The sequence below is a fragment of the Erpetoichthys calabaricus genome, chromosome 8 (assembly GCF_900747795.2).
Source record: "Erpetoichthys calabaricus chromosome 8, fErpCal1.3, whole genome shotgun sequence".
Taxonomy (NCBI): Eukaryota; Metazoa; Chordata; class Cladistia; order Polypteriformes; family Polypteridae; genus Erpetoichthys; species Erpetoichthys calabaricus.
The window spans coordinates 110,949,813-110,972,690 of record NC_041401.2 but is presented as its reverse complement, the minus strand read 5'-3'; the positions used below and the strand labels follow the sequence as shown (position 1 = coordinate 110,972,690).

At 39.6% G+C, this 22,878-nt stretch overlaps 1 protein-coding gene across 2 annotated transcripts in view; it reads left to right on the top strand.

Moving 5' to 3' along the window:
* Positions 1-14,116, top strand: part of abcb6a (ATP-binding cassette, sub-family B (MDR/TAP), member 6a) — a 59,203-nt gene extending 45,087 nt beyond the window's left edge. For both annotated transcript variants that reach the window (XM_051930258.1, XM_028807277.2), the window contains exons 16-20: positions 1,888-2,062; positions 6,036-6,148; positions 6,901-6,995; positions 11,121-11,189; positions 11,912-14,116. In XM_051930258.1, coding sequence (XP_051786218.1) covers positions 1,888-2,062; positions 6,036-6,148; positions 6,901-6,995; positions 11,121-11,189; positions 11,912-12,068 — 609 coding nt within the window. In that variant the 3' untranslated portion in view covers positions 12,069-14,116. The remainder of the gene's footprint in view (positions 1-1,887; positions 2,063-6,035; positions 6,149-6,900; positions 6,996-11,120; positions 11,190-11,911) is intronic.
* The last annotated feature ends 8,762 nt before the right edge of the window (positions 14,117-22,878 follow it).

Sequence of the window (22,878 nt, the reverse complement as noted above, 5' to 3'; positions counted from 1 at the left end):
ACATTAGGGTGATCACTTCACAGTGATCAGTACTTAAAATCTCACATTTCTGCCAAAACTGAATTCTAATAGTCTTAGTCACCTAAAGTCTCATCAGTACTTGATCCTACCAGTACATTTCTTGCTTCTTACTTGGATAATTTAAGTCCTATTTTGTGATCTTCCTAAATAATGCTTTAGCAGACTATAGCAGATCGGAATGATGCCACTAGGTCTTAATTTAGGTAAAATCAGCTAAATCCTAGACTATCCTCCCTATTTTCCATGTTGTAACTTTTCTGGCTTGTAATACCCGCCCAACCCACAAACCCAAACATTAGTCTCTCTTTATCCTTCTTCCTTTGTATATATTAAGACTGTGTAACAACAGCGGGCACCCCTGAGTCCCAAACCTCAGACACAGTAAATCCCAACACATTTCTAGGATAAACTAAAAGGTATTTATTCATCCACAAGCATGTTCACAAAATCACCCTTCCAAAAATCAGCCACAATAACTTAAATCAAATCCTCCTCCCTTCTCCTCTAGTGAGTGTTGCCCACTGCCTCCCGACTCTAACTCCCCAATGTGAGGCAGCGGACTCCTTTTAAGTTGAAGTCAGGAATGCTTCTAGTGTCGTGCTGTATCTTCCTGGAAACTCTTCTGGGCCATATATAAAGTAGGAAGGTCCTCCCCCAACAGCGCCCTCTATCAGCACACAGGGACCCCGACAGGATTGCACTCCCAGACTCAAATTCCCAACCACTCCTGCATGTGTCCCAACTGGGTTGTCACATGAAGACCACTGCCACCTGGCGTATGGGAATGAAACTACTTCTGACTTTAAGCTTCTGCTGATCCATCCATTATTTTATACCAGCTGGACACAAAGTATTTTCTTGTCCTGCCAGACAATCCATCTCTCCTTCCACTCTGGCCTTCCATCTGGGTATGAAACCATCCTCTGTCTTCCCGGCCGGGATTCCTGTTCTCCTCTTACGCTGTATATGAAGTAATTTGTTAGTTTTAAGGTGGAAATTAGTTTAACACATCAAACACTATCCTGTTAAATGTATCCGTCTGCCTATGTTATACCGTTTGTAATATACATCAATTTTTAATATATCTTGTATTTGGTAATAATAATTAACTTCTTATACACTTTTACCTGTTGTTGAAAAATATTTGACTAATGATTTACTGATTACATTTCCTTTGATTACTACCTAACGATTGCCCATTTTTATATTTACCTGTTTTTACTGTTTTCAACTTATTTGACATACAGGCACTAGATGACATAGAGACTGAATAATTTGTTGATGGGGCAATGGTTAGTGCAGGAAATTAAAGTTGCTGCCAGACACTGCCTCCATAGGAGTTTGCTTGTTTTTGCTGTGTCTTGATAGCTTTTTTCTGTACTCCCACAAACTTAACTGCTAGATTGATTGGTGACGCTAAATTGTACTGCATCTGCCCGCATGGTTTCTGGCATCCTGAATTGCAATATGCACCTACATGAAATTGATGAAGGAATGATTAATAGACTGATGTTGTTGTAAGAGTTGCCTGGTTGATACTGTATGGAGCTACAAAACGTATAAGAGGGATCGGAGTTGCCCTGCAGACACCCCATAAAGCAAGGAGTACTCACACTGGGGATTGAAGGATATCTCCACATTCCCTTGCAAGAGTCTAGTTGTCCTGTCATTGTGAATTTCACAAGAGTAGTGAAAGAGTGTGGTACCTTTGTCATGAAGCCTACAATATTCCTTTAGGACACTGGTAATGGTAGAACTGGTAATCATTTCAGTGCCCCTTGAAGCTTGTCATCCTTAATTTCAAAGGAAAATACTGCCTTAATACTTTTTCATTTGTAACTGTCTGCAACTATTTTGTCCATGCAGGTAAAGCAGTCGTCCTTACGTTCTCATATTGGAGTGGTGCCTCAAGACACTGTGCTCTTTAATAACACAATTCGGGATAATATCCGCTATGGACGTGTCACAGCAACTGATGAGGAAGTGGAAGAGGCAGCACAGGCTGCAGACATTCATGATAAGATTATGACCTTTCCAGATGGTAAATATAAATAGATTGGTTACCTACCGTATATTTAGCAGAGGTGTTTCAACTTATTTGGCTTATCTAATGATTAAACATTTTAAGCCTTTTTTGCCTTCCAAGCTTTAAATATTGTTAGCTTTCTTGTCTTTTGGTACAATAAACATGGTGTATTGGTTGCTTGGCTTAGTTTAAAAAAATAATCTAACACTGTGTTGCCCAGAGCTAACATATAAATGTCCATGAGTTTGTACAAGTACAGAATTTATTTTTCTTTGTAAAACATTCAGGTTATCAGGATTATCCAGGCATGTCGTACTTAACTGTAAATAAATGTTACAAGGCTCCTTACTAGGTGCGTTTACATATAATGCGCAAAGCACCTATTAGGATAGCCAAGTCTGCTGTCTGTCTGTTTGTTTTGTTTGTCTGCCTGTTTATCCACAAGAAACAACTCAGCCCTCCGTGGACCAATTTCATTGAAATGTGGCACACTTATTCTTCAAAGAAATTTGTCGAGACAGTTCAATTTTTATAGAGACATCTTGGACAGATCGCACTGTACACAGTTTTAATTTCAGAATCTCCCATTGAAAAGCATTGACAAATTTGTGACTCCAACTACAAATTAGTTTTTAACAGTGGTTACACCAACTTGTATATTTTGTATATTTCCCTCTTTGCAACCTTCGATAGCCACATGCATGGGTTAGGAAGTCAGTGTGGTTGGCTGATTGCGCACATAGCATCCCTCTGTCATCAAGTCCATCTTGACGTGCACAGAAACCTCCACATGGCTGTCCCTCCTCCTGCTGCCTTTATTCGTAACAGGTAACTGGAATTATCTTAACTTACTGTAAAAGTATAAAATGCAAACAAACACAACAGAGGGTTAACTAATTATGAATAAACATTTGTGCACAGAGTCAGTACTATTTACCGTTTTTTAAGTCAACCTCATATCTCTATTAGCTACAGATTATAATGATTCATTATTTCACTGTGACTATAATTTTCTAGGCTTTAACAGGCTGCCAGTCTAATAAATCAGTGCCCCGCTGAAGCAAACATCCTCACAATACATTTAGAACTGTGTGTACAAAACTCCAACCTCTCAGTTCCCAGCTCTGTCTGAACTTGACAGGAAAAGCTTAATTAAGAACTTGTGTTAAATTTGAACAGATGACTAAAAAGCAAACAAAAACAGAGAGTACTGCTATTTATTTGTTTATACTTTAAGCACTGTATGGTCTCATATGTGTTCATTTGTGTTTTTTTTTTTCTGTTCCTTGATCCCGTCTGATGGTGTAGAGATAAAGCACCATTAAACAAATACGGGTGGGCTTTTTGCATGGGCATACATGCTACACAAGTGTCCCAGTTTGGGATTGTGAAATTCTAATAGGCTGTAATTTACTAACAGAGTGCCACGTTCACCTGATATCTGTAATGGACACTGTAATAAAGTTTACCTTTAATATATGTTATCCACTAACATTTGCCATAACTGAATAGCCTTGGAAAACTCATTTCTTGAAAATTTCTGTGTGTGAATATGGGGGTGTATGTGTGCGAGTTGTGTGAGTGAGAGTGGTCCCTTTTTGCCCATTCCTGATGAGATGATGATGATGATAATAATAATAATAATAATACATGTTATAGACTTTGGCCCACAACCCTGAAATGGATTGAAAACGTTCTGAAATCTCCCTGCTGAACTGAGTTAATTGAGGGACACAGTGCTTGTACAGCCCTCAAACACACCTGAATGTTAAGCCATGCATACATTTTCTAACTTGTATTGTATTGTTAATGCTGTACAGGACTAAAGTGTGTGGCGAACAAATCCATTCAGGAAAAATGCCCACAGCTACATTTGTCTATTGCATATCTAGTTGGTTTCTATTTTCATCTCAGGTAGTTGTTGTGTAGAAAAATTCAAGAATTTAATTTAGTCAACATTATGGTTGATGGAAGAATGGCAGGTCCACAAGTAGAAATGTTGGTTCTTCAACCCGGTCGTCCCCTTTTAATCATAGTGCCAGAAACAAGCAAAATAAGCTTTCCTTCAGCTAAGGAATCTGTCTTGTCTGCTTTTAGTCACTGTTGATAGGAGCTGCGTCCTGCGGTGTGCTCTTGTAGCAAATGATGTTTCCTTCCGGGGCACTGGAAGGGGCGGGGTCAGATACATTTGCTGGTTAGCGCCAGTGCCCCTAAACCCAGGGTCATCGTACATACCTTTAAATAGCCCAGAGGATGATCCATTGACTCACATAGGTGATATCGCTCACATAAATGATGTACAGGATGATCTGAACGTTAAAATGTTATTACATTTAAGTTATGTGTTTTGTAATGTCATGCCTGGATGAGCTTGTTGAATAATTTTCCTCGGGAGCTAGAGGCATCCAAGTCAATATTTTTTCAGTTTAATCTCTGCCTCTAATACCCTAAGTTCTTGTCTATAAGCCGGACTCATGTATTAGCCGGAGACCAAAAATCATACGAATTTTTAAAATAAAATCGTATCATAGATAAGCCGGACTCATGGATAAGCCGAACGTACTATAACCTATAACTAATAGAAGGGAGGGAGGTCAGTGGTCTCACTCGCGCCCATTTAATTTCTTTAAGGGGGGAGAGAGTGTGAGATATTGCCGTCTCTCTCACTCCCCGCATGGCGCGGTTGGAGCGGCCGGAGCGCATTCTTTCTGCTCTGGGCGTCGCCGAGTCAACACGAGCGCGTAGCGGTCATTTAAATTGTGATTTTATATGTAAGCATATTTAAATATATATCGCGGATTTCTGCGGACAATGGGTCTTTTAATTTCTGGTACATGCTTCCTCAGTTGGTTTGCCCAGTTGATTTCATACAAGGGACGCTATTGGCAGATGGCTGAGAAGCTACCCGGCTTACTGTTCTCTCTCTCTTGCACTGACTATCTGTGATCCTGACGTATGGGGATTGAGCAGGGGGGCTGTTTGCACACCTAGACGATACGGACGCTTGTCTAAAAATGCTGAAAGATTATCTTCACGTTGCTATCTTTTGTAAAGCTGATTCCTGAAAAGACATGCTGCACAGTGCTTCGCATACTTAAAAGCTCGAAGGGCACGTATTGATTTTTGACTGAAAAACAAACTCTCCCTCTCTCTCTCTTTGTCTGCTCCTGACGGAGGGGGTGTGAGCTGCCGCCTTCAACAGCTTTGTGCCGCGGTGCTTCGCATACTTAAAAGCCAAACAGACATATTGATTTGTTTGCTTCACTCCTTTGAAGAGGAAGATATGTTTGCATTCTTTTAATTGTGAGACTGAACTGTCATCTCTGTCTTGTCATGGAGCACAGTTTAAACTTTTGAAAAAGAGACAAATGTTTGTTTGCAGTGTTTGAATAACGTTCCTGTCTCTCTACAACCTCCTGTGTTTCTGCGTAAATCTGTGACCCAAGCATGACAATATAAAAATAACCATATAAACATATGGTTTCTACTTCGCGGATATTCTTATTTCGCGGGTGGCTCTGGAACGCAACCCCCGCGATGGATGTATAAGCCGGACTTATGTATAAGCCGATATTCTATTTTTTCATTTTCACAACTTTTTTCCTTAGATAAGCCGCGGCTTATTGACAAGAACTTAGGGTAGTTAATGCTAAGGTGTGATATTACTATTTCTAAAATAGTAAAATCATAATTCACAAGAGGATTATAATTTAAATTTATATATAAGTTATATATAATGAAGATATTATTTCCAATAGAGGTTAACTAACAGCATGTATTTGTCTCTGCACTGTACTTTGTCACACACACATTAGTTGTGCCACCTTGTTAATGTTTTTAACTAGATGTGTATTTAAATAATTTAGAGAAAGAACTGTTTGTGCTTAAGTAACAATTTATCTTGAATTAAATTTCAGTTTTGAAACTTCCTTTCAGATTGGTAAAGATTTTAAACTCAAGTATTATTTATGTTGTTGTGTATTTGCAGGTTATGACACTGCAGTTGGTGAAAGAGGTTTAAAACTGAGTGGTGGAGAAAAGCAAAGAGTTGCTATTGCCCGGACCATTCTTAAAGCTCCTCAAATTATACTGCTGGATGAGGTTAGTTACAGCACCCTGCTGAGAAAATCCATAAATGATACTCTTAAGCTATGTTATACCAAGTCTTATTATACTATGTACTTCATTGTTGTGCATAATCTATTTTAACAGCAGTTTATGTAGTTTGTTTCATGAACACTTTTTTTGACCAAAGCAGCAGATGTAATGACCACAGTCACACACTAAAAAACTACTTGCACCACTTATATATTTTAGACTGTATCTGTTGCAGTTAAAATCCTAAAAATGGTACTTGTGTATGCATGGTTAAAAATTAAGTACACATTGCATGTAAAATTGAAAACAGAAGTAACTAACTTAAAATGTACTCATCCACTCACAGACAGAGATTAAGGGTTTCTTATTTTACCTGAATCCTCAAAAGGTCTTTAAAGTGCAGTCATTTACTTCATGCTGTGTGTCTGTCTAGATCCAGGTTCTGTCTTCTCATGACTTAATTGGCTTTGTCATTATGCTTCCTTGAAGCTCAATACAGGTGATGCATTTTTTGGAAAATAAATTGCCACAAATAAAAAAAACAAGACTTTTCCAATGCATTATCCCACAAAATGTAATGTTTATTTTAACTGCATTACATAACAGTGTTACAGGAGGACTTTATGGTATTGGGATGAAAACTGACACAACATCTACCATACATGTTCATGTTGTTCATGATTATTTAAGGATTATAATATTATTAATTATACATGTTATTTTATTCTTCTTTTTTTTTTGTGAATTTTAAACAGGCCACTTCTGCACTCGATACACAAACAGAAAGGAACATCCAGTCTTCTCTCTCTACAGTTTGTGCGAATAGGACTACTATTGTTGTTGCTCACAGGTAAGGAAATTGTTCCATTTAACATGCAGTTCCTATTAATTTTACCAAATGTCTTGTATCATTAGTTTAATATTAATGTAGCCTAAACTAGGTTTTATAACCAGTATATAGCAGATAAAACAATTCTCACTTTACAAGTAAGGAGTTGTATTAGTGGTCTTTCTTTATAACCTAAAGCACATGGGATAACATCTACAATGAACTGGACAGGATTTGAACTAGTAGAACATTTTGAGTAAAAAATCAGTTTATTTATCAATATAAAGAATTAGTTGCAGGTGTGTCCTAAATAGTAATAACCCAAGACACACTTTAAAATGATGACTGACAAGGTTTATGGAAAACAAACTCTTGTTTTTCAATAACTATTTAAGTCCCCGCAGCTAAATCTTATTAAAAATGTTTAGCCTGAACTGAAGTAAATATTCCATTAGTAGAGACCTTAGAACATCAAGGATCTGGCAGTCCTTGTATAGACCCATTGTCCAAGATCACTCTTCAGCCACATTACATATTCTAGGAAAAGATATTATTTTTGTCCATGCCAATGTGTGTTGACTAAAGTATGAGATACACATGGGCTCTAATAATTACTAAATGTTGACTAATGCTTCCATTATATATACTTTTCTCTTTCTTGTTATGACTTAAGACCTTTTGTCATGGACAGTAAATTCCGTATACCTAGTGTGTTAAAAAATAATGGTGTTATACATCATTTGTTCTTGTAAAATGTAATCACTGTGTGTTACTACTGCTTTAGGAATTATTGGAAGGACTGAAATAAGTTGCAATTAAACATTATTATATTTTTATTTCAAAACAACGTTGTTCCTCTTTAGCAGAAATATAGATTTACAAATATATTAAAATATGTAAATTAGTCTTTTCAGCACATAACACATTTTATGAGTTAGAACTCTAAATAATGTGACGTGATATAAGAGAACAGATCAACTACTCATAATTGGATACAATGATTGTCATACATACATTCCTCTTAAATAGTTTGTTTTCTTCAGTGACTCTTACCCTTTGGGCCAAATGTTATGCAAAAAAAAAAAAAATGATCAAATTGGTAGACTACATCGTCATTTGTGAGTTACCAAGAACAGAGGAGGTGAAAACTTGCCAAAAACACTAACAGTCCAAGATTGACAGGGAGTACCACTCTAGACGTGTCCATAAACTTTTTGGGTGTCTAATCTTTTTTACAATGCGTCTAATATCTGTTGTATGTTCTAAAAGTGCTTAAACTGTAATATTTTAGTCCTAGAAATTTGATTCTGTTCATCTGGACAAAGTTTTTAAGTGGGAGAAATATTTCGAGACTTATCCAAGTCTCTTCCTCAGTCTCAATTGACTGCAGGTTTCCCCAACCTTATAAACAGTACCTTTGCTTAATCACAGAGACTAGCACCATTGACAAAGGGCCAGTTGATCAGTGATATGCAAATTGCCCACTGATTAGTAGACGTGTGAACCATTCATAGAGGGTTGAGGAATGGCTGCAATCACAGCATTGTAAGATGGCGACAGATGTACCCTTAGGCCCCCTCCTCTGTTCAGAGATGGTCGTTCCTTTTTCACGTAAATGGCCTCCTTGATTCCTCTCTCAAACCAGCGCTCCTCCCTGTCCAGGATGTGCACCTCTTCATCTTTAAAGGAGTGACCACTATCCTGTAGATGTAAATAGACTGCGGAGTCCTGGCCTGACGAGGAAGCTCTTCTGTGTTGTGACATGTGCTTAGCCAGTGGCTGCTTGGTTTCCCCGATGTACAATTCACGGCACTCCTCCTGGCACTTAACTGCGTAAACTATGTTACTCTGTTTGTGCCGTGGGACCCGATCCTTGGGATGGACCAATCTTTGGCGTAGCGTGTTTTGGGGTTTGAAAGCCACTGAGACCCGGTGTTTCGAGAAAATGCACCTCAGCTGTTCCAATACTCCTGACACATACGGGATCACTGAGGGTTTTCGCTTAGGCAGTGGATGTCCTTCCTCTCTCATGAATCGCTTGGAGCGTTCTTTAGGTGTCCTCCCTGCTTTGACAAAGGACCAGCTGGGATATCCACATTTACTCAGGGCCTTTTTAACGTGGTGTTCTTCTGCTTCCCTGGCCTATGAGTCTGTGGGAATGGTGTTAGCTCTGTGTTGTAGAGTCCTAATGACACCTAGTTTGTGCTCTAGTGGATGGTGAGAGTCAAACCTTAGATACTGGTCCGTATGTGTGGGTTTACGGTACACATCCACTTTCAAATGTCCCCCGTTGACGATGGAAATTTCACAGTCTAAGAAGGCTAGCTTGTTATTTTCCATATCCTCTCTGGTGAACTTGAAGTGTTTGTCCACCCCGTTGATGTGGTCTGTGAACTGTGGTACCTCCTGAGATCTGATTTTCACCCAGGTGTCATCCACATATCTGAACCAATAGCTCGGTGGTGTTCCAGGATAGGATGATAGAGCCCTCTTTTCCACTTCTTCCATATATAGATTGGCTACTATAGGTGAAACAGGTGAACCCATGGCACACCCGTGCTTCTGCCTGTAGTACTGGCTTTTGTATATGAAATATGTTGATTGAAGACACAGTTCCAAAAGCAGGCACACTTGGTCTGCGTTGAGAGAGGTTCTTTTACTGAGAGTGGGGTCATTCTGTAATCTCTTACGTACTACCTCCACTGCTTCAGTCACTGGGACACAAGTGAATAGAGATGTAACATCAAATGAGACCAAGGTTTCTTCTGCCTCCATAATGACCTCTCTCACTTTCTCCACGAAATCCAATGTGTTCTGAATGTGGTGTTTTGAGCTGCCTACCACCGGGTTAAGAACAGCGGCCAGGAACTTGGAGATGTTATACGTGACTGAATTGATCATGCAGACAATGGGTCTTAAAGGAGCACCCTGTTTGTGTATTTTTGGTAAACCATACAGACTTGGTGTAGATTCCCCTGGGTATAATCTGTGGTATGTGGTCCGGTCAATAGCATTGTCCTGAACTAACTGCTTAAGACAATCTATCACCTTTTTCTTGTAACCACTACCTGGATCTCGCTTTAAGGGCTCATAAGTATTTTTGTCACTGAGCAGAGACAAAATTTTCTCATGGTAGTCTGTCTGGTTTAGCACAACTGTGCATCTCCCCTTGTCTGCTGGAAGGATGATGATGTTGTTGTCCTTGCTGAGTGCCGTGAGGGCCTTCCTCTCCTCAATGCTGATATTGGATGCAGGGGGTTTTGCATTGCTGAGACATGCCGAAACTTTTATCCGCAGTTGTTCAGCTTCCAAATCAGCAATGTTGTTGTTTCTGATAGCAGATTCTGTGGCTGTAATCAGTTCCACTAGCGGGATTTGTTTCGGTGTGACTGCAAAATTTAACCCTTTAGAAAGGACGTTTTTCTCTGCTTGGGTGAGTTGTTTGTCAGACAAGTTCTTCACCCATTTGTCCACATCTTTAGTTTCTGTCTGGCATCCTTCTCTCTGCTGGTTGTGGAGGACACTCCCCATAGTGTGCTGGTGTTTGTGGCGCACTGCAAGTAGATCAAACTTCCTCTTTTGCCTGGTTTTGGACTTTTCATGCTGTGCTAGACGAGCCTTCTCGGTGAACTCAAGCACCTGTTGAAGTGTTTTCTCATCTAGAAGTGAAGAAAGTCTTTGGTGGATCTGCTCCTCTTTGGATTTTAAAACATCAATAGTGAAGTTAGTTTGTCTCACCCGTTCATTTAGCAGCTGACTCTGTGCCTTCTGGAGGATTTTGTTAGCTCGCAGGCCTTTTACTGACGATTTCATCTGTAGACTTTTAGGAGTGATCCCGCTCTGTCTACATCTGAGGCTGAATCTCAGATGGTTCCTGTAGTCTGCCATCTTGCGTGCTGTTTGCTCATACTCACGTACAAGCTTTAGGCTGTCCTTGCCAAAGTGGCTCTCGATGTCTCGATGCATGCTCAATAATCCAGGTAAGGAAATCCTAGAAATTTGATTCTGTTCATCTGGACAAAGTTTTTAAGTCTAATATTTTAGTCTTTAAGACACTAGAATGCTTTTTGAGTTACCTTTCATAAAATAAACATGCTGAAATATAAATAACGATCAACTTTATTATTTTGTTTTTTTAACATCAAGACTGTCAACAATTATTAATGCTGATCAGATCCTGGTAATTAAAGAGGGTCGGATTGCTGAACGTGGAAGGTGAGTACACTGTGCTGAGGTAGCTAATCTGTTGTTTATTAGTATAGAAAGTTTTTTATTTATTTATTTATTTATTTATTTTTTCTCTTCAGTGCTTCAAAGTGTTGGTGTTACACAAAAACTTTACATCCCCACTTGAATCAGTTACTGATTTTAATTCTCTTGACAGTGGTTCCTTCTATAAAAACGTTAGTCATTGTTATGAGGAATTGCCATCTCTTCAACTTGTTTATGTCTTGCTAGTTATGGAAAAATGTGTTTCCAGCTGAAATCAACTTATAAATGATACCTGAAATGTTGATATGAAGGTTCTTTCCACTAGATGGATTGATACAAGACTAGTTCTTGTCAGAGAACAAAGTACTAAGGTGAAGCAGTTGCCGTAAATCCCTAATGTGTTTCATGCTTTAATTTAGTTTATACACCATCATTGTGTCTTTAATAATCATCACTGATAATACAAAAATATCTCCTGTAGTTGCTTAGGTAATAAATAAATATGTTATCGAATGTTATATTTGGGCAGCAGGGCACCAAAAATTAGCAAGAAATTAGCAATTTGGGCACCAAATTAGCAACTAGAGCCAAACTACTAATTGTCATTCAGAGAACCACTGTCACATAGTTTTCTATAAATAAGACATATTTTAAACATTGAGAATTGAGTTAATTTGAAAAGGGAAGGATTAAAGGCAAGTCTGACTACTTTTTGATTTTTACAGACATGATGAATTGCTTTCCAAAGGTGGGCTTTATGCAGATATGTGGATGAAGCAACAACAGGGCCAGGACACAGATTCGGCATCTGACACAGAAGTTAAGGATAAGAGTACAGAGAAGCTTCAACCGGTTTCCCACAGACATCACAAAAGCCACTAGGGCCAGCATTCAGCTATGTAAAGCTTAGATTCACGGCTATTGTTTTTATGAGCCACATTATTGTCCAGTGGAATTTGACAGCAAATCATTCAGTTGCTGAAACCATTTTCCTGTGTTATCCAGCTGGACCAGATGGTGCAGCATCGCGTCCACATTTAAAAAATGTTTTGGGATTTTCTTTCTTTTGTCTCTTCTCAGATTTAGGGAGAAATAACAAATTCAGTCATGCACAGTGGAAATTGGGTGCCTAATGGAAACAAAGTAATTGTAAAGAGAGAAGATCAGCCTCTTTATTATTTATTGGGTTTAAGGATTTTATTTCTTTCAGGTTGGGAGTAGGTGTATGGAGTAAAACTTGGTTGTTCATCATTATTCAGGGGTCTTTGGGAACCAGAGACCATCTTTAGGTTGATTGAAGATATTTATGGAAATTTTTTTTTTTTTTTTAGAGTTGTACTTTTATTGTGTTCATTTTTATATATAAGCTAAACTTCATGGCAAACAGCAATATTTGCACTATCTAAGTTGAACACTGAGTACAAATCATAGACCACACAGTCAACTATTTTTGTTTTGCTTTTCTATAAATTCTGCTCTGTTAGTGAGGTGCCATATAATTTTCAGACAGATTTTGTAAACATATAATTAAACATGACTTCTAAAGTTAGTCTAGAATTTAAAATTGTAACATTGGGAATAATTGTATAGAGAACCCCAAAAAATATACAGATATTTTATTTTGAAACCCTCAACTGCTTAAAATAATAAAATAGGATATTACAATGCAGAATGCACAATTGTACTTTTGCTGTGTGTTATAATTGTAAAAAATACATTTTGTTAGATGCAAAATGATGTTGGGCATTTTGAAATAAGTTATAAAAATGTGTTTGCCATTTTTTAAATAGCTGTATTTATTAGAATGGCATATTCTCTGTGTGTATTGTAAGTTTTCAAAATTTATCATATATTTATTTCTTCAGATTTTAGATGGTGCAGTCAAAAGACTATTCCATTGGTTTCAGTATGTTTTAAACATCTGGCGAAAGAAAGAATGTAAGAATATTTTTTCTGTTTTTTCTTTTTTTTATTAAGACAACATGCTTTAAGTTTTTGCAATATTTTAATCTTACTACATGCAACAAGTTTTCAAGTTTAATATCTGTAATAATAGTCATGTAAAAACAAGGTGCTACAACATCAGTAACACTAGAAATTGATTGGCCATAGCATTTCTTCTTAGGATCGGGCAACACTGTTGTTATATAACGCTACATGGTCAAAATTAACCATTTGTTTAATTGGGCAGAACAGATTAGTATTTGTAATTTTGTGTTCTCCCTTTGTTGTTTTTTTTTTTACCTTATACTCTTTTTAAGAAATGCTGTTAAGGTTTCCTCTTTAACATGACAACTAAAACCCCAGTCTTAGGTCATTCCATTGATCATTTCAACTTACAACCACTTTTCTACAAACTTGCTACATTTTTCTTTCTCCAGTGAAAAGCTCTTTTCTACTAATGGACTCTGTATTTTGTAAGCCTGCTTACTCACGGGGTATTATGTTTGGGGTAAGAGGCAGCCTCAGATTCCAGAAACAAGTCCCAGTTGCTTAGATCATCATAGTTTAAACAAATTACAGGGCAGCACCACAAGCTTCATGTTCCTACTGTTCACATCTATGGTGCTTATCAGAACCATGCTCTTATAAAGCCATTTAGGTATTGAAAGTATACAGTTGTGATACAGAACAGGAGATATGGCAATATTGAATGTTACATTGAATTATATAAAGAAATACTAAGGTCTTATGTAAAACTATAGCGTCTTCCTGTGGTACACTAGAAGCAAAAATGGGAAAATAAAAGGAATCTTTAAAATATGCTAAAATTGTTTATTTTATTATCATGAGTAATGCTTGCTTTAATTACTTATAGAAAAAAAAACAAATATATGCCAAGTCTCCACTTGGCTCCACTGCTGTTCAAGGCTAACCCTAACCCTTTCACTTACTACTGCCAGGAAAACTATACCACCCAATAATCTAAAACAAGAAGATGGATGAAACAAAACCAAACACAAAGTGTGTTACTCCCTTTGTTTATCTATATGTGGACTATGAGGAACTAGAGTCAAGACCCACTGATCCTAACTAGTTGGTTGCTCACTTCATTTAATCAAAAGCACAGAAGTTATAGGCCTAATTTAATTTGTTAGTTCAATTTAGGATCATAACAGTCAAGGTCCTAACTACTTACCACAGTGCTTGCTGTAATGCCTGAACTGTTTCTGCTGAATCCAATATTCGGTTGTATCTACAACTAAAATATACACAAGCCATTTTCCTATATTTTACTGTGTATCATCAAGAACTTTACAGTACCTGTAAAAAACGTTCACTTCCTTGGAAATTTTCACATTTTATTATACAGAACTAGTCATTAAGCCCGTTACAATAGTGCATAAACATTAGTAGGAACAGTCTATATTAAATGGCAATGGAGTTTAATATTTTTGCTAGAAGCCTAAAGTAAAATAATAATAAAAATTAAATAGAAACATATATGACAATACAGTATCTATAATTAATATTACATTTATCCTCTCCTCTGTGGCTGTTGATTGATGTGTTGTGTCTGTTTGAAGATCTCTTATCCTGCCTCTCTTTATTTTTACTTGCTGCTGACGCAGTGATTTTCATTCATCTGCAGCAAGACTTGCTTTCTTAGCTCTGTGTGTTTTGGCATTTTTTTGACGCGCATTTTCCTCTTCTTCAATAGATCTAGTTGCTCAGCAACGGATTTTATGTGCGCGAAAATAAATCTTTTAAAAGTCATCCTATTGTAATATCATGAAAATTCGTATATTTAGGAAAACCCCTTCAACGACTGACACTTTACCTGGCCAAGCTTCTTAATCGCAAATCTGACATCCTCAGAGTGAGGAAGCTGGTCTCCGCGTCTCAGTACCCGATTGGATTTTTCGTGCGTTATGTTTTAGGTCTTACCTCATTTACCGAAATCCGATTGGATCGACCGCGCGATTTTTTATAGGTCCCTCCCTCTCTGTCTTGTGTGACGCATTAGGCGGCCTTTGAAGCATCTGCTAGAGGCCGGTGACTCTGCCACTCATTCCGCCCTTCCCTGTACTTCCGCCTTGTCCGGAATATGCGTTGAATAGTGCCCCGCGCATGCGCACTTCACCAGAAGACACACACACACGGACACATGGACGCACACAGGGGTTTTATTAAAGAGGATTGAATCACAGTGGCTTTTTTGACATTAATGAACAGAAAAATATTATTTAAAGTCAAAGTGAAATTGGACCCCTGCAAAGTGGTCTAAAATAAACCACCCATCCAGTTTCTAACACGCTGAATCCGAATACAGGGTCACGGGGGTCTGCTGGAGCCAATCCCAGCCAACACAGGGCGCAAGGCAGGAACAAACCCCGAGCAGGGCGCCAGCCCACTGCAGGACAGACACACATCCACACACCAAGCACACACTAGGGCCAATTTAGAATCGCCAATCCACCTAACCTGCATGTCTTTGGAATGATAGATAGATAGATAGATAGATAGATAGATAGATAGATAGATAGATAGATAGATAGATAGATAGATAGATAGATAGATACTTGCGAGGAAACCGGAGCACCCGAAGGAAACCCACGCAGACACAGGGAGAAAATGCAAACTCCACACAGGGAGGACCTGGGAAGCAAACCCAGGTCTCTTTACTGTGAGGCAGCAGCGCTACCACTGCGTCACCTTGCCGCCAAATAAACCATGATAAATCTTACTATTGTCACAAACTCCACAAAGAGCAAGGTTTGGGACAGCCACCCATATAATTGGTTTCCTGGCTGCAAATTGACGTTTAAATGATCGCACTGCTGTGCACAAAACCAAGTCCAAAACAGAACTGAGGGAATAGGGAAAGGTGGAGGCTTTTAAAGGGAAAGACAGGAAGTGAGATCAAAGGGGTCGGGCTCAGGAAGGTCTTCAGCCATAGGTTCGAGCCCAGATGTAACATCACAGGGGCCAGAGCTGGCAAGGTCTTCTTCCATAGGCTTGGTCCCGGAAGTGACGTCAAGAGGGCCAGGTGGAATCCCTGTGAATGGTCTGCAGGCAAGGGAGAAAAAGAGTCGGTGCACTCTGCCACATCCCGGTAAGATTCAGAACTGCCCTTGCTCAAGCCCTTTAGCTGCCTCCTATGCGCACGTGTGTGACACTGTACAAATATAAAACTGAAAATAATTGTTCACATAAGGATTCAACTATTTCATCCGAATATTTAGTAGATGCACCTTTGGCAGGAATTCCAGCCTTGAGTCTCTGTGCACAAGTCTGACATTTTTTTCCCATTCTTCTTTGTGAAGCTACTCAGGCTTTGTCAGATTGCATGAAGATTGTGAGTGATCAACCTTTTTCAAGTCAAGTCCAGCACAAATTCTTAAAACAACTGAGATCCGTATCTGTATTTATCAAGCGTCTCAGACTAGGAAAATTGTCATAACTGACTCAAAAATCTCAAGTGACACAAATTTGGTCCTACTCTTAGGAGCAAACCATTTTTTCAATTTTCCTAATTTAGGAAACTACTCCTAACTTTTACTAGGATTTAGGAGAGCTTGTGAGCTAGCTCACATGGACCTGCCTGAAGATAGCTTTCATGCAGAGATCGGCACATACATCCTGTGAAAGCATAAATGTTGTGGAAATGCAGAAAAATAATGAATTCATAAAAAGATATCACTCTGGCAAAGATGTAATAATATTAGTAACAAATCATGCACATTTTTTGACTGATCCATCTACACAGAGAAGCCATGCACTGTCAACTACAATCAAAGTGTTGGCAATGTTACAATTTTTAGCCACAGGGAAAAGGCAGCCTTGTAATAGCAATGATTTGGTTATATCACAACCAAGCATTTCTTGGATTTTGCACCAAACTTTGAACTCTCGTACAACATATGAGGTGTAATATGCAGTTTTATAATTTTCATGTGACTTAACATGAAGCAATTTTAAAGAAACAACCACTTCAACCACCACTCATGTGTAGCACCTACCTGGATGATGTGACAGCAGCCAATATTATGCCAGTACACTCGCCACACATTAGCTATTAGGTGGTGAAGGTGTGCAAGAGATTAGAGACTGGGGATGATTAGGGGGCCAACATGGACGAGGCTGTGATGAGCACTTTAGCCAGGACATTTGGATAAACATTACTCTTTTTGAAAGATGCCCAAGGACCTTTAATAACCACAGAGGGCCACGATCTCAGTTTTACATCTCATCTGGTGAATGCCACCATATTTACAACTCACCATCCCCTTCAAAGCACACACACAGAACACAGGTTTAAGTGTTCCCTGCTGGCCTCACCAACACCTTTTCCAGCAACAACCCAAGCTTTTTCTGAGATGGTTTCCCATCCAGATCATTCCTCAAGTGTGGATGAGCATGCATATGTGAATTGGAAGCGATATCCCCGTATAAACACACAGGTGGTCATAGACGTAAGATGTATTGTGGTAGCCAGCAAATTTTCCTGAAGATAAGAGCAGTTGGGTGGGTGATTGGCATTGAAATGTCATGCAAGTTCACCAAGCTTTGCCTTCCACAAACCATTTCATTGGCACATTTGTTTTACACCTTACAAGACTTGAAAGGTTCAAAAGAGCAGGTGCAAAGACTTCTGAGCCATTGGATAAATAGAGCCTCGCTGAAGGTGGTAGGTGGGTTTGGGTCAGAGAGGAGCACATCATGTGACACTGGAAGACAATTAGGAACAGTTACTTTAGTAACAGCACAGGAATAGATATGGCTGTTTCAGTATAACTGAGGCATTTCCTATGGGCATAGCAATGGGAAGATGAGTCTTCTGAAAGTATGACTGTTGCTTATTCATCATTAAATAAATGTGCCTGTTATTGGGCTTATTTCTCATTTGATGTGTGTGCATCAGTTTCTCCATCTGAACTGTTTGTTACTGTATTATTTGTGACCTGTCTAGAAGGGGTTAAAACCTAAGTAACTAATGTTGACCTCAGCATTAATATTTGTAGTGCATCATCTATTGAAATGTGTTTTCTAAAGTATATAGTTAGAAAATGCATCACATTTTTCATTCCAACAGATGCTGCACCACCAACATTTGTAGTAATAAAATAAATTAAAACAAAGGCTTATGATGCAGCATCTGTTGGAATGACAGAGACATCGCAAATATATGGATACACAGAACCACTGATATTTATCCTTTTACTAAAGTGGATGTTACGAAGTGGCAATAATTATGTGCAGTTTAGCACAATATACTACATTATTATGTTTTCCTTCATCTTCGATTATTATTATTATTGTGGTGAAGCCTCAGCATTAGTATCAGAAAACTTCAAAGGTGTCCCAACTTCTGTTGATTAATTAAAAACCCACTATCTGTCTTAAAGCAGTGTTGGAACAGACTTTGTTACTACACTCTCTGAAGTACTACTTGGACAATATTACACTGTAGAAAGTTGTAAATTCCGGTGATAATGGCAATAAAATGTCAATTAACAGAAGAAATAAGAAAGAGCATTATTACCCTTAGAAATGTAGGCCTTTCTTTTAAATTGCAACAAAAACAAAAAATCGGGGTCAATGAATATGGTATCCTACACAGTCGAAAGGCAACTGCAGACTGGAAGAGATCTGGCAGACCCAAAGTCACAACCCAATTCAGAAGAGAAGAGTCTTGAGGGTCACCAGCTTGTGTGATAAGCATCTCACAGCACAACAGCTTAAAAGTGGTCAAAAAAGCAAGTCTCAGTTTCTACTGTGAAGAGTCACTGGGTATGTTGCACTACATGAGCGGCAGAGACGAGATTGCACTATGACTGCCTCTTACTTGCTAAGATTATGGAAATGAAGCTAATGACTGAAAAGAGCTGGAAAAGTCATGTAGTGTGACTTGGACTTATCTTGAAGCTTCAGTCCTCCTTACCTGAAAATTCTCAGAACAATATATGCTTTGTACATGTGCTAGCTGTTTTTAACTGTTTGAGTGCTCATTTTTTTCCGTTTTGGCCCAAGGCTGAATATTTTTCCAAATAATTCAGTTTTCTGAAAAGCACACAAAGCAATGGTTTCACACATAAATCAGCATAAAATATGTATTTATGACAAATGTCCCTGTGTTTTATGTTCTATGAGCCTCTTCTTCTCTTTTCAGCTGTTCCTGTTAGGGCTTGCCACAGTGGATCATCTTCCATATCTTTCTGTCATCTGCATCTTGCTCTGTCAGTCCCATCACCTGCATATCCTCTCTTACCACATCCATAAACCTTCTCTTAGGCCTTCCTCTTTGTCTCTTGCCTGGTAGCTCTATCCTTAGCATCCTTCTCCCAATATACTCGGCATCTCTCCTCTGCACATGTCCAAACCAACGCAATCTCGCCTCTCTGGCTTTGATCCCAACCGTCCAACTTGAGCTGACCCTCTAATCCTCTAATGTACTCATTTCTAATCCTATCCATTCTCGTCACACCCAATGAAAATCTTAGGATCTTTAACTCTGCTACCTCCAGCTCTGTCTCCTGCTTTCTGGTCAGTGCCACCGTCTCCAACCCATATAACGTAGCTGGTCTCACTACCATTCTGTAGACCTTACCTTTCACTCTTGATGATACCCATCTGTCAGAAATTACTCCTGACACTCTTCTCCACCCATTCCACCCTGCCTGCACTCTCTTTTTCACCTCTCTTCCACAATCCTCATTATTCTGTACTGTTGATCCCAAGTATTTAAACTCATCCACCTTCACCAACTCTACTTCTTGCATCCTCACCATTCCACTGACCTCCCTGTCATTTACGCACATGTATTCTGTCTTGTTCCTACTGACCTTCATTCCTCTCCTCTCCAGAGCATATCTCCACCTCTCCAGGGTCTCTTCATCCTGCTCCCTACTATCGCTACAGATCACAATGTCATCAGCAAACATCATAGTCCACGGGGACTCCTGTCTAATCTCGTCTGTCAACCTGTCCATCACCATTGCAAATAAGAAAGGGCTCAGAGCCGATCCCTGATGTAATCCCACCTCCACCTTGAATGCATCCATCACTCCTACCGCAGACCTTACCACTGTCACACTTCCCTCATACATATCCTGTACAACTCTTACGTACTTCTCTGCCACTCCCGACTTATTCATACAATACCACAGCTCCTCTCGAGACACCCTGTCATATGCTTTCTCCAGATCCACAAAGACGCAATACAACTCCTTCTGGCCTTCTCTATACTTCTCCATCAACATCCTCAGAGCAAACATTGCATCCGTGGTGCTCTTTCTTGGCATGAAACCATACTGCTGCTCACTAATCATCACCTCACTTCTTAACCTAGCTTCCACTACTCTTTCCCATAACTTCATGCTGTGACTCATCAATTTTATTCACCTGTAGTTACTGCAGTCTTGCACATTCCCCTTATTCTTAAATATCAGCACCAGTACTGTACACATTTTCTCCACTCCTCAGGCATCCTCTCACTTTTCAAGATTCCATTAAACAATCTGGTTAAAAACGCCACTGCCATCTCTCCTAAACATCTCCATGCTTCCACAGGTATGTCATCTGGACCAACGGTCTTTCTATTTTTCATCCTCTTCATAGCTGTCCTTACTTCCTCCTTGCTAATCCATTGCACTTCCTGATTCACTATCTCCACATCATCTAACCTTTCTCTCTCTCATTCTCTTCATCAGCCTCTCAAAGTACTCTTTCCATCTGCTCAACATACTCTCTTTGCTTGTATGTTTCCATCTTTATTATTTATCACCCTAACTTGCTGCACATCTTTCCCAGCTTGGTCCCTCTGTCTAGCCAATCAGTACAGGTCCTTTTCTCCCTCCTTAGTGTCCAACCTCTCATCATATGCCTTTTCTTTAGCCTTTGCCACCTCTCTCTTCACCTTGCGCCTTTTCTCCTTGTACTCTTGTCTACTTTCTGCATCTCTCTGACCATCCCACTTCTTCTTTGCCATCCTCTTCCTCTGTATACTCTCTTGTACTTTCCCATTCCACCACCAGGTTTCCTTTTCCTCCTTCCTCTGTCCAGATGTCACGCCAAGCACCCTTCTTGCTGTCACCCATACTACATCTGCTGTAGTTGCCCAACTGTCTAGTAACTCTTCACTGCCACCCAGTGCTTGTTTCACCTCCTTCTTAAACTCAACCATGCAGTCTTCCTTTTTCAACTTCCACCATTTTATCCTTGGCTCTGCCCTCACGCTCTTCCTCTTCTTGATCTCCAATGGCATCCTACAGACCACCATCCTATGCTGCTTAACTACACTTTCCTCTGCCAGCACTTTGCAGTCTTCAATCTCCTTCAGATTGATTTTTCTGCATAGGATATAATCTACCTGTGTGCATCTTCCTCCACTCTTGTACATAACCCTGTGTTCCTCCCTCTTCTTAAAATACATATTCACCACAGCCATGTCCATCCTTTTGGCAAAATCCACTATCATCTGGCCTTCGTCATTCCTCTCTTTGACACCATACCTACCGATCACCTCCTTGTCTCCTCTGTTCCCTTCACCAATGTGTCCATTGAAATCCGCTCCAATCACCACTTTCTGTCCCTTGGGTACACTGTCCTCCAACTCACTCCAGAAATCTTCTTTCTCCTCCATCACACACCCAACTTGCGGGGCATATGCACTAACAACATTCATCATCACACCCCCAATTTCCATCTTCATAATCATTACCCTGTCTGACACTTTTTTCACCTCCAAAACACTGTTGACATACTGTTCCTTTAGAATAACACCTACCCCATTTCTCCTCCCATCCACACCATGATAGAACAATTTGAATCCACCTCCGATCCACCTGGCCTTACTCCTCTTCCATTTAGTCTCTTGTACACATAATATATCACCCTCCCTGTGTGGAGAGCGCTTTGAGTAGTGAGAAAAGCGCTATGTAAATGTAAAGAATCCTTCCTTCTCTCCATCATATCTGCTAACTCGCTCCCCTTACCAGTCATACTGCCAACATTCAAAGTTCCTACCCTCAGTGTCACTCTCTTTACCTTCCTCCTCTCCTCCTGCCTCCAGACACGTCTCCCCCCTCTTCTTCTTCAGCCAACAGTAGCCCAATTTCTGCCAGCATCCTGTTGGCTAACAGTACTGGTGGTGGCCGTTGTTAACTCGGGGCTCGACCAATCTGGTATGGAAATTGGTCCATATGGAAAATGTTGTCCGCATATTGATTTGGCAAAATTTTACACCGGATTCCTTTCCAGATGTAACCTTCCCCATTTATCCGGGTTTGGGATCGGCACGAAGAAACACAGTGGTTTGTGCATCCCCCATGGCTGGGTTTTCTATGAGCCTCTACACTATGTGAATTAACATTGACTATTACACAGCATAGTCCTGCAAGGTATGGTAATGACAGAAGCAGCCAATGGCGTGCATTGCACTGTGTTACACTGGTGTCACTGTTTCAGGCATCTGTTGGTGGCTGTTTTCGATTGGCTGTCTTCACACAGCCGGTGGCGGCCATCTTCAATCAGCTGTTTTTATGCTGCTGCCAGCAGCCATCTTCGAGCAGCTGTCTTTGTGCAGCCAGTGGTGGCTGAGCTGCCAGAAGCGACCGTGTTCACAGTGTGCAGTAACAGTGTAACACATACTACAAGCTGCATACTGGTAGCAACTAGAGCCAAATTATAATGTAACCGGGGTGTTGTCAACATTAATATTAATAATTCATTACATTTATATAGACCTTTT